The 13,558-nt window shown below is 40.7% G+C and overlaps 1 protein-coding gene across 1 annotated transcript in view; it reads left to right on the top strand.

Moving 5' to 3' along the window:
- LOC126298058 (voltage-dependent calcium channel type A subunit alpha-1) overlaps positions 1–13,558 on the top strand; it is an 860,595-nt gene that overhangs the window by 256,356 nt on the left and 590,681 nt on the right. Inside the window, exon 18 of the mRNA XM_049989377.1 lies at positions 2,475–2,664. Within this exon, the coding sequence (XP_049845334.1) occupies positions 2,475–2,664 (190 nt within the window). The remainder of the gene's footprint in view (positions 1–2,474; positions 2,665–13,558) is intronic.

Raw genomic sequence — 13,558 nt, 5'->3', positions numbered from 1 at the left:
GAAGATTGTGAGGGAAATACAAACAATGAAAAGGTGAATATGCTACCATCCATTTATATAGAATATATAATAATAAGAGGCGCCATGATGTTCTTAGAGCATGCTTGAATCAGCAGTGCTGAATGTTGTCAGTAACATCACTGTGTTGCTCGTTGGACTGCAGACTGTTGTTTTCGGTCATGATATACATGGAAATCAATGCCCCAATGGAGTGGATGGTACCACTGACACTCTTCTACCACATCTTGAGGGCTTTCTGTATCAATTCTAAGTAGCAGTGGGTCTCAAATGTTTTCTGTTGCCATTCATAAAGAAATGATTTCACTGCTGGGTTTCACAGTTCTGACATACATCGCAGAGGCATCAAAAGATCAGGTGAAATGTTGGTAAGATGGGGTGTGATGGATTTCCGTACAAGTGACACATCCATGATGCCATTGGGCACAATTGTGGTGAAATTTGGTGTCAATGTGGCACCATTAACCCACCTAATATCTCAATCAACTACTGAGCTTTGGCTTTGTTTCGCACATGTCGACACCTAGCTGTTGGAAGTGTCACCAAGCCTGAGGTGATGTCATAGGGTGCCACACTTTTGGACCATTACAGAGGAAGATTGTGGACACATTTGAGTCAAATTTCAAACTTATGCATTGCAGTTGGAGACAAGTATGGTGTTTGAAAGAAGTGATGCTTTTTTGTGCATTATGCATGATACAACAATCAAAATCTAATTAGGCATTATTAGAACCATAGCATAACTGAACTTATAATTAAAAGTTATGATTTCACAAAAAGTTTGATACATTATACTCCTTTACAAAGTAGAGGAAAATATTTGACATAATTTTGTCCCTGGTTACTGAGCATTTTGTGTTGAAAATAAGCAAATTGCATTCTGCACACAGTTACACTGGAATAACTTTTGAGTATGTGTTAGTTACCAAGTTATTTTTATACCATCATTTATACTTAGAGTTCATTTAACAATATTCACCTGTTATTTCTGCGGTAAACAATGAAGAGGAAATGATTTTGGGAATTAATGGCATGCTGATCTTCCTCGAATTGTTTACAAGAGTAAATTTACATAAAATAATGAAATGAAAGCCAAAAGCTTGCCTTTTGGCCATAAAGTAATTATGAGTTCATTTCCAAGACAAAACAAGAGTGATCATGTTTGCAGTTATCTGGAGAATATGTGTTCTATTCACACCCCGTGGATCAAGATGATCAACAGTCCTGGCATCATGGAACTTTAGTTATCGTAGCACCTGTTATGTGGCCTGTTTCTGAAAGAATTATCTCAGACATTCCGTATTTCTGCATGTTTTTAACATCAACTTAAGTAACATGCTATGGTGCACCTGCTGCACATATCATTCTGTTTTGATGACTCATTGTGAGTAGGAAACTGTAACTGTTCAGAAGAGTAATGCCTTTTATTTCAGTGTCATTTCTTTGGTTCATTAGTGTGCCAAAATTACAATTTATTTCTTCTCTGAAGTAGAATTGTATGGAATCATTGAGTGCACATTTTTCTTTTGAACAAAATTTATTTCAAAGTACTGTGTTTGTTTTGATGCAAACCCTGTAGCTCATTCTAATTCCTTGCATACTGCCTGGCTACAAGTATAAAATTGTGAATGACTTTCACATTTCTTTTCTCTGTTACTATGATTGTTCATAATGGATATAAACATGTAATTCACGAAAATCACTACTCTACGGTATATGAAATATTACGAAACTATGCTAAGAACTTTACAAAACCACTGGGAGTCTTTATTAGAAGTTTGTCACATATGCTGTCATTTATGTTTTAATTCCCGATGAATTTATACAGCCACAATAAAAAAGGATTGCAACTCTGTTTCACTCATTGTCTTGATGTTGCCAGAAATAGGAGAAATAATGAGTGTATAGTCTGTCAGCTAAATTCCCTTTCTCTCTCTCTCTCTCTCTCTCTCTCTCTCTCTCTCTCTCTCTCTCTGTCTCTCTCTCTCTCTCTCTCTATACTGGGTTGCATGTAGGGGAAATAATAGCATTATTAGATTATTAGTGCAAATAGAAGTATGAATCACATTCATTATATCATCTGCATTTCTTGGCCTGATCAACCGATAAAATATGTATTATTAGTTGAAAAAGTTGAAAATAGTTTGCAGATATAATGTAATAAAATAATAAGTCAACAGTTTACAAAGTTATAATGTTATTGCTTATTCAGTTAAAAGAGACATGTAAGTAAAATATTTATAAATATAATAAAATGTTTCATTCATTTATTGTACATGGAGAACAATCATATCAATTTATTGTTTTTGATTATAATATTAAAAAGGAAAACACATCCCTATGTTCTGCAAAATTTTTCAGAACATTGAGAAGTGTTTTCTGTTTTAATATTATTATCATATTCTTCCAAGCACCAGCAGAAAATTCAGTTAATCTTATATTTGATTTTGTTTCAGAGTTCGACGCGGAGCTCACTGGGTGGTCAACATGAAGTATTTTGACTTCTTCATAATGGTAGTCATCAGCTTAAGTAGCATAGCTCTCGCTGCCGAAGATCCTGTAGACGAAAAATCAAACCGAAATCATATTTTGGATTATTTTGATTATGCTTTCACTGGAGTGTTCACAATTGAAATGATTTTGAAGGTACTTATATTAAATATCACACTTCACATATTTTCGCATGCAGTCATTTGGTATAATTTTGTTTAGATGCCTCAACATGTACTTTATTGTTGAAAGAAATTCTCTGAGCCTTTTGTAGATAAAGTATGTCTCATCTCTTGATCTTCACATGAGTTATTTCCTTTATTAGAAAAATCATTGTTATTATAATTGTTCACTGTGAACACTTCTGTTGGAGGTTAAGTTCATTGGGCCTCCACTTGGTTTAAATGATTTTTCTTAGCTGTTCCCATTTAATGGAGGGGGAAAAACATCGAAGGCAATACTTGATATCTGTGGTTCATAGAGCTTGTTATGAGCATTTTGTGTGGAATCAGAACTAGCTTTGAACACAAATTAATGGAAGAAAGTAGTCATTTCATTTCAAGATTTGTATTGAGGTTTCTGACTCATTAAAACTGTATTTTGGAGTGAGATTTAGTTGTAGCTAGCTTTCCCTAAGTTCTACTGTGATAACTGGATACTCCTATAATACCTTATGTCAGCCTGTGAAACACCTTAGAAGACATAACTAATAGAAAACTGTTTGCTGCAGTCCAGGATTTTTGTATGCTCTGTGATTTTCATCTGCCAGGAGGAACATTCATTTCTGTGGTTTGAGAGATTTCATTTGAGATTGTCGTATCTGAAATGGCAAACTGAGAAGTCTCACTATCACACCATAACAATTTGCTCTTGATATTTTTGTGTAGCCACTTTCAGGTACATGAAGTTTCATTAAAATAGAAATTTTGTGATAATTGTAGTAACTGAACATGATTAATTAGCATAAAAGTGGCACAATATTGCTTATGCACAAAAGTAAGCACGATTAAATTATTTGTGTATAATCTGTAATACATGCTTTCCAGTAGAATTTTAGATACACTGATATATAAATATTTTCCCTGATAGGAGAAAATCATGTGAGACTAGTGAATCAATTCATGTTTGTTAGTTGTGAGCCATTTATGGTATAAGAATTGTTATGGCACACCAGCCTCAGGGGGTGTAATGCACCAGGATGACTGAGAGATATGGTTTGGGAGAGAGGGGTGAATCATGTTGGGGCATGCAGAGATACACAAGCAGGTTTGGCACTGACTTTATTCTGTCAAAAAATACACAGTACCTCTGCTGATCCAGGCAACGGCAGTGTGGCATGTGTACACGTGTCAGTGCAAACGCCAGCACTGCTACTCTGGCAACCAGCTGCTCCATCCTTGCAGACATAACAGCATCTGTCCTCATCTGACGATGTGGCCGGCAGCGTGTGTTGGCTCAGCCAGAGGTTCGTCGCCTGCCCACGCAGCGCAGCTGGCTTTTCCCTCAAGTGCTGCTCATGATTACCATGTAGATCACTGAAGGGAGACAGCCAGCAGCTGTTGTAGTAGTAGAGTCTCACCAACTCCAGACGCCCATCCACGATGGCTCAGTCAGTGACTGAGGACAGTCTTAGACCCAGGAGGCTAGGAGGGGGCACCCTTGCAGACTCCCACTTGCAGTTCATCAGATGACAACACCCAGAGAGCAGAGGCTGGCCACCCCCATGCATCACCAAGGTTTGGATCTGCCTCGCCATGGCTATGGCACGACAGTACAGTGGAGCTTGGTGGTTGACACAAAGGTCCAGCTGGCTGCTGAAATTTGTCACAAGATGGTAGTCACGGTTGGCCTGCAACTTAAACCGTTCATCATTCTCTCTGGTTCCAGACACAGACACGATTGCCTGCCTTGAGCCTTTGGGCTTCCTTATTTATACTCCTTTTCCTACACTTCTGACCAAATCCCTCTGTAGTGGATGTGTGGTGTGTTCCTTAATAATTATAATGGTAGCTTTTCCTATCCTGCTTCATCCCCCACATACAGGTTGCTAGGCACTGTGCTAACTGCAACATCATTGTCCTGTGTTGTGCCTGATTACTCATCACCCATCTCCACACTTGTTTATAGTGCCATGCTTTCTGTCCTGTGAGCAGTGTTGTAAACCTGCCTCACAGAACCATTTGCTTAATATCAACATGGCCTGCACCCACTACCCGATGTGCCCGTGGGCCCCTTAACTTCTACCTTCTTGCCATAGTTGTACAAAATTTTCAAGGATCCCCAAATTTGTGCCTTTTCTTATTGACAGTGCAGCATACATCCTCCCTTCTGAAAAAAATTGTCCCAATTCTGCAATACTGGGCTCCCACTAAACCAGCTTAACTCTAATAATGTATGTATTGAGGACAATCCCCACAAGTCACAACGTAGTGTTCACACACAGAACTTCCCCTCACATTTGTATTGCCCCCGTAACTAACTACTATTATACTTGTATATACTACTTATGTTCTTAAAACTAATTGCTTCCCCAGCCGATGCCACAACTGGTAGCCGATACACTTACTATTAATACTTTGTGCTGCTGCTGTTGTTCCTGGAAATGTTTTACATGCTGCCATATTTGTTCCACCAAAATTCTCCCTTGATAGGACTCTACTAATATGTCCAAGCATTGCACAAGTTCTGTATTGAGCATGTTGTTTAAATAAGTTAAATTTTGGATGGACAATGCCCTCAGAAATCCTTCTGGCCAATACAGCATATTACATGACAGTGTCATAACATTTGAGCTGGTGTGTGCAGTCAGATGATGAAAGTCCATCCATTTATCTCACAAGTCGTGCCGTTAATAATCACTGCACTTTCCCAAAGCCTGAGTTTTCTCAACCCTGCTGATCTTCCTCCTTTGTAGCAATTCAATCATACAGTTTCTAGTGTGAATATTAAGTATAACCAATCTGGCCATATTCTCTGGAAGCAAGATCTATCTGGCAGAAGCTCCTTCCCACAACTCTGCCCATCTACTTCCCCAGAAACAAACTAGCTTGACATGTTTGCATATCAGTACATACCTGGGAATATAACAACCTTCCCTTGTGCATCACTTTGCAGTTATACCCATGACTTTACCAGATGAGTCTGCCTGTCCTTGGGAGTAAGAATACTTCCTGTTTCCTCACCCACACCCACTTCCCCAGTATTCCCTCTTTCACTGGATATGGGTGGATGGTTCAGCACTGAAACTATGAGTTTCTCCCTGCAACAGGTTCATGGATTGCTATATGCACCCAGACACCATCTGTTTCCACCTCTGCCCCAGCCATACAGAGGAAAAGTGCCAGATTTTCCTCCGACATTTTGGCTATATGTTGTAACTCTGCTGGAAACTGCTTTTCTGCTCAACATGATCCCATCATGGATTCTCTAGGTGTAACCTATACAGGCCTAAATTGCCTACTTCACTCCTAGCATTCCCAAGTTGGTCCACAAGCCCGTGTTGCAACCTTGCTATATTCAGTTTGTTGTTCAGAGCACTCAGTTGCTTCTGTATTCTCTCCAAATCTCTATTCAGCACTTCCCTCATTACAGTAGTTCATCAGGTTACTTTTGCTGTCAATTCCTTTGCTAGTGTCATGTTATTCAACACCCTTTGTTCCAAGTTTGATAACTGTTAGATGTGCCACTCCACAGTATACTTCACAGAACTTGCCATCTGCTGAATCTTAACAGTTGTGCTATTTGACTCCTGCACTTCCTTATCATCTGCTGTTCCAAACATTGCCTTCAACAATTTTCCTCCAGCGTTTACCGAGCTCCTCTTCCACTGACTTTAGGCCTGCAGAACCACATGCACCAAGTGTGACAACTGCACCCTCTGGTACTCTCCCTTAATCTCTCTAAACAAATTATTCCCCTGTGCTTCCTTATACAGTTCTGAGATGACATTTACCAGCCTACATCTCTCCACTGTTGTTTTTAGCATCCATTTATGACTAGTAAGCCACACATTCAATTGTCCTGAGGACACAATACCTAATTCTAGAGCCTGAACAACTGTTACACACCCTGCCTCACCCTTGATGAACCACAGCAATAGCAGGACAATTCCCTCATCACCCAGGATGCCCGTACACATTCACCACCTGAAGGACAACATTACTCTATCACCCCTGCCTCCTTCCGAGAACATAAAATACACTAAAAAGTAATATCAATAGTAACATGAATAAAACTAACAAACAAATATGCCTATGTCAATAAAAATATGTGCTTCCCTGCTACAATAACCTGGAAAAACCCAACAAATTGCAACCCTACATCTTACTTATGCAATCTTAACCTACGTGGAACACCATGCACATTATTTAACAAAGAAACTCGCCTGACGGGTATGCAACTTGAGAAGTTATTATTTTATTTCTGCTACTAGTTTCAGCAATTCACTATGCCACTTTCAGGTCTCTTGCAGTTGCAGTCAAGTCTTCAAAGGAAGCACCTGAGAATTCATGACATCCAGAATCAGATGGCCCCAGTATGCCAATATCAAGAATTTTTGAAAGGTGCATATGGGGCCTGAAAATAGCATAGTGAATTGCTGAAACTGGTAGTGGAAACAAAATAAAATAACTTCTCAATTTGCATGGCTGTTTGGCGAATTTCTTTGTTAAATATTTGACCAGCTGCTGTCCCACAACCACAATGGACCAGCAGAGATGTTATGCACATTACGTTGCTCACCAACTACAGGTCCCTTCTTTTTACCCCTTGCAACTTTCTCCCCCTGGTTGGCTACCAATAACTGTAGAATGCCCTGTGCCATTCCTTTAAACAGCTTTATGTGACTGACATTTTTGTAGGGTACTACATCTTCATGTTGACTGGTAAGGTCATTTCCATGACCTGGTTAGGTCCCTTGTACTTAGTTAAAAATTTCTTTGTTTTTCCCCTTCGGCATACAGGAATTCTTGACCATCACACACTGTCACATATGATACTGAGGCAGCTTGTCAATAAGTCTGTTCAGCTGTTCCTGCTGTTCTAATGCCTCTGTGTTCACCTTTTGTACATTCCTCAAACTTCCATTATTCTACTGGCAAACTTCCTTATTGCCTTGCCATCTGGCCCTAATTTAGGTGTCAAGACATCAAAGGGAGATTGCATTTTACTGCCATGCTACCATACATCACTTCAAATGGTGACAAGCCTGTTGCAGTATGGACTTTTGTATTATAGGAGCACAGGACATAGGGAAGATAGGTGCCCCATCATCTTGCCTGGATTAATGAAGTAACTTGTCTTGTGCACATGTTTGGTTCTCCAGTTCGTCTGCAGACCAAATCGAAATTGTCCATAATTTCTGTATACTCAACATATGGCATAGTTGTTTCATTAAATCTCTGACAAAGGCTATGCCCTGTTATGAAACAAAAGGTATAAGGTACCCCAAACTTCAATATCCAGTTGTGTACCAAAGTCTGCATGAAGATACTAGCCTGTTAATCTGACATCGGCATCATTGCCGAAAATTGAAAAATATGATCGCTGATCATGAGAACATACCTATTCCTTGCAGGTGTTTTGTTAAATGGCTCAAGACCATCCAGCCCCAACATAATGAATTTACCGGAGCATGTAAGATGTTAGGAGGATGTCTTTAACACACTATGGTCAGCACATTTGAAGTTTAGTATGGACGAATGCCATTTTGCACAAACTGAGGTACTCTGTCTGGGGCACGTGATTTGTGGACATGGCATACAGACTGATTCTCACCTTACAGATGCAGTTCAAAATTTTCTGACACCACAAACAACTAAACAGGTACAGTCATTCATCAGCATTTGTCATTATTATAGACAGTTAATGAGGGACTTTGCAATACTAGTCAAACCCTTGAACATGTTACCAAAAAAGCAGGCCTCTGGTAATCTTTGTAACAGCACTTTCTGATGCATAATGTATGCCCTTTGTGAGCATGACACACAATCCCTAACATACTGCTTCATGTTGCACTTCCTGTCCCTCCACCAAATTTGCTCTTCTACACTTCTGTCTGCTGCATGTCACCCTCCATGCCCTGGAAACATATGATCATGAGCTTTCTGCAAGACTTCCTTCTGAAAAACTGCTGGAACCACCACTCTTCCGTAACGTACTACCTTATGACTTCATGAATCCACGTTTGCATCTGATCTCCCTGGCTTATGGATTACCTCTACTCAAATTCACTAAGCTTAAGTGTCCATTGAGTTAATCTGCTAGAGGGATCTTTCAAGCCAAGCAACTATTTCAGTGAGGCATGGTCTGCCATGATGCTAAACTTATTACCATACAGGTAACATAGAAAATGTGTAATACCATAAATGACCACCAACATCTCTTTCTCATTCATGAAGAAGTTATCCTCCACCTTGTTTAACTGCCTCAAAGTGTAAACTGCTGGATGTTCTTGGCCATTTACCATCTGTCGTAAAACACAACTGACTACTTCATTTAAAACATCACATGAAAGGATAAACTGTTTCTTGAAATCTGGAAAAACCAATACTGGATCTGAAACTAATATTTCCTTTAGGTTTCCAAATGCCACATGACTTTCCTGTGACCAATGGAATTTCCCCCCCTTTTTCAGTAGCTTGCTCAAGAATCTGCCTATTTTTACAAAGTCCCTCATGAACTGTGTATAATAATTACAAAGGCTGATGACTTACTCTACATTCTTAATTGTTTGTAGTGTCAGAAAATTTTGAAATGTGTCTGTAAGATGAGGATCAATGTGCATGCCACATTCACTAATCACATGCTCCAGACGGTTTACCTGAGTTTGCGCAAAATGGCACTTATCCATACTAAACTTCAAACTGGTGTCTGTAGTGTATTAAAGACTTCCTCCAAACAACTTACATACTCTGTTAAATCCTTTAAATAGACAATTATTCCTTCCAAATACACCATACAATTTTTTGGTTTGAATTCTTTCAGCACCCCATCTAACAAATGCTGAAAAGTTGCCAGTGCGTTCTTTAGACCAACCGGAATGCGCTTGTAATGAAAATGGCCACCCAGTACCATAAATGCTGTTTTGGCCTATCCTCAGGTGCCACTTACAAATTGATGGTGCCTGCTCCTGGGATCTATAGGTGTAAAGAACCAACCCTCACACATATTATCCAAAGTTTCTGCGATGTTTGGAACTGGGTAAGCATTTGGATTGGTTTGTGCAATTGATGTCTGCTGTCAGAGCATAATCTATATTTCCTTGTTCTGTCCACCTATTTCTTTGACATAACTGCTAAATTCATGCTCTAAGGACTATCACTTACTTCTGTGGTCCCATCCCATAAACTATTCTACTAATGGATGCAGCTGTCTTGCTATATGGTGTGGCTTCCTATAAATTGGTGTGCTATCCCCTGTCAGTACAAGACATTGTGTGGCCAAGGTTGCTGGTAAACACCTTTGCTTGTACACAATAAATCATTACACCTCAACAATAAGTTTTCCATAGCCCTTTGATCAGTGCCCTTCAAGTGACCCACTTTCCCTCGTAACACTCCCTTGTCGACAGTTTGCTTGCGGCTTTCCTCTAGACTTGACCTATAGAAGTCCTCATCTTCCAAGACTTCCAGAGTGGCTATTTTTACTACATCCTTTGAAAGTCACCTCCCCTTACCAAAGTTATCCACACTAACCAGAATCATCTGTTTCCCATTAATATCACTCACACATGCCAAACTCCTACAGTCAAAACAATGTGAACCATCCAACTCTTCATTGCTTAAGCGTGGTTCAACCACACACTCATATTATGTTTCTCTTGGCAAATTGCTATCAACTGAAACCCTCACCATCTTCCCCATAACTGCTGGTATTTTATCCTGCTGATTGATCTTTACTGAAAATATATGCAGTTCAGATGACCTCAGCCCCTTGATAGGTGAACCTTACACCATTGCCTCAGTTACAACTCTTTTTTCCAATTGGAGCAAAGTCCCACAAAGTTCTTCTGTGTGTTGCCAAAGATCAATCTTAGCACGATGTTTGTCAAGAAAATCTAGCCTGAGAATCATTGAATAACATTTGCCTATGCACAGCAATACCACCATGTATTCCCTGTACCTAGTTTTCCCAATTGAAAACTCCGATACTGCCATATTCAATGATTTCACACTATTATCACCAATACCATGTAACCTATGCTGTGGTGGCCCCTGTCTCCTCTTTCCCAGAACTAAACTAAAAATCTATCTGAACAGGCCTTGAAAGACTCTTACAGCACTGACCAACCACCATGTCATCCTTAGCCTATAGGCATCACTGGATGTGGATATGGAGGGGCGTGTGGTCAGCACACCGCTCTCCCAGCTGTTGTCAGACCAGAGCTGCTACTTTTCAGTCAAGCAGCTCCTCAATTTGCCTCACAAGGGCTGATTGCTGAGTGCACCCCACTTGCCAACAGCCCTTAGCAGACTGAACAGTATTCCATCAAAGTGCTAGCCAAGCCCGATAGCTCTTAACTTTGGCGATCTGACGGGAACCGGAGTTACCACTGCCGCAAGGCTGTTAGCCCTCTTTCCCAGGAGGTTCAGAATAATAATGGACACATGCACCCCTGTGTCTACCAAAAATCTCTGTTTCCTGCCACTCACCAATCCCACTAATCAGCATTCTGTCTGTGCAGTAACTTGTGCAGTGATGCAGTCTATCAGGACTGCCTTCCAATTTTTGAAGCAGTCATGTTTGTATTTAACAGCTGCTTCCCCTGCTGTTGCTTCCCACCATTCCTGCTTATGCAATCAGATGCCCATCTGCTCACTCTGCCACACACATAGCACTCTGATTGTCTACATTGCTTCCTTATATGCCCCTCCTGACCACATCTATAACACTTGGTTTCAGAAGCGAAACCCGGTGGTCCACTCTTTGTTTTGTGGCGATATCCACCTCCTTTATACATGTTGTGAGCCTAAGAGTTGACCGTAAGTCCTCCAGGCTTTCCATTAGTACCCTTCATGACACCTCTGCAGATATACCACACAGAAAAACATTCACTGCTCTATTTTCTGCCTCTTGAAACAACACCCTATTAACTTCTGCAATCTGGGTCTGTACATATGTCTTTACATACTCAAGGTTTCATGGTATACGGTAGCCTAGTTGTTTCTGCAGCTACTAGATGGTGCTCGGAGAAACACCATGTTTACTTGCCCACACTTTCTAACGTGGGCACCTCAGTCTTGCTCCACCCCTTGTTCACTAAAGTACGAGCAGCCCTTAGTGGCTTGCCATCTTACTTACAACTATTCATGACATCGCCTTTCCAGCTTAGATCTTTTTTAATATGTGACTTGTAAGTACTGCATCTTTTTCCAGTCAGTACAAACTTTAATTTTATTAATGTATTATATACTTAATATGTTTTAGAACAGTTGGTCTAATTCTGAAGACAATGCTCATAGTAGCGTCGAAACCTGGTCAATTTTAACTTAATATTTGTGACCAAGGACTTATTTGTTCTAATATAATTCTGACACGGCCACTGAACCTTAGCAGCTATGTTCAAAGTTTTATACAAAATATGCACCAGGGTGGGTTATTTCATTTGACCACCAACGCACTTCTGCAGCATCCCTAGCACCCTTATTAAAAATTGTCACATGCTCTGTTGTTTTGCCTGAGAAGGAATTAATTAATGTGACCACTGCTGGATCATACGGAACAGAAGACACTCTCAATCCAGACTTCTTTCTGTCTGACTTCAACTGCAGTTGAACCTGCCTCGCTTCCCCAGCTTCTAATTCATGATTGAGTTCAAAATTTCTATGCTTCTCATGCACCAATTCCTTTGTTAACACATTCACTCCCTGAATTAAAGCAGCAACTACTTCTGTGGTAGTAGTGCCACATGTTTCCACCATTTTGCAAACTTTACTCCTGCCTTAATTCAACTGCTAAGAAAAATCCCATTTAACCAATCACCCCACACACAAAAATCTAACCATAAATTAATTCTTCTGGCAGATCATTGCACATCTACTCTCAGTAGAGCTACTAGCCAGATGACCTTTTAATCTACACACAGGACAAGTAGGTGCTACAGCTCTGATAAACAGCAAATTGTGCCCAGACAAATTACAAAATGCATGCCTCACTGGCACTAAATTATAATTGTCCTCCATTACCTCTAAACAAAGATAAGTTCACAGGTTCCTGTGGCTTCACAAAAGTAACTTTAAACATTACATACCCTAGCCCCCATAGTTCACTCTGACACAGAGAGCAAACACTAAAAATATTGTTAGTAAAGCTAGACTCACTACACCACATTGTGCTGAAGTGAACCCACATCAAGTGCCTCACATACTACTCCTCAGAACCAACTTCTCTCATGAAACTGTTTTATTGGACATGGATGAACACTTCCTGACACAACTTGTTGTGTTGGGAAATGAAACTCACCTAATTTTTACTACCCTGTGGCCTCAGGGGTTGTAATGCACTAGGATGACAGAGATATGGTGTGGCAGAGAGGGGTGAATCATGCCAGGACATGCAGAGATACACAGGCGATTTCAACTCTACTGGTCTGGCACCCGGTTACTCTGGCCTTGCAGATGTAACTGCTCCTGTCCTGGAATGGCCAGCAGCATGTGTCAGCTGAGTCGGAAACCCCACGCCTACCCTCTGGAGTACAACTGGTTTTTCCCTCAACTGTCGCTTGTGGTCACCTAGTAGAATGCTGAATGGAAAGAGCCAGCAGCCATTGTTGTAGTAGAATCTCAGCAGCTCCAGTAGCCCCTCCAGGGTGGCTCATTCAGTGACTGAGGATAGTCTTGGACCTGGGAAGCCGTGACATCACACTTCGGCTCTGTTCTTGCAGATGGTCGCTTGCAGTCTATCAGGAAACATCAACCAGAGAGCAGATGCTGGCTGCCCCCATGATCCCCGCACCCATCCAGCACCAAGTATCACACCAGCCCTGCCACAGCTATGGCATGTCTGTACAGTGAAACTTGGCAGTTGATTCAACGGGCCAGCTGGCCACCGA

This window comes from Schistocerca gregaria, chromosome X (genome assembly GCF_023897955.1).
Source record: "Schistocerca gregaria isolate iqSchGreg1 chromosome X, iqSchGreg1.2, whole genome shotgun sequence".
Classification (NCBI taxonomy): domain Eukaryota; kingdom Metazoa; phylum Arthropoda; class Insecta; order Orthoptera; family Acrididae; genus Schistocerca; species Schistocerca gregaria.
Note: the sequence above shows the minus strand (reverse complement) of the source record. Positions and strands in the feature narration are given on the sequence as shown.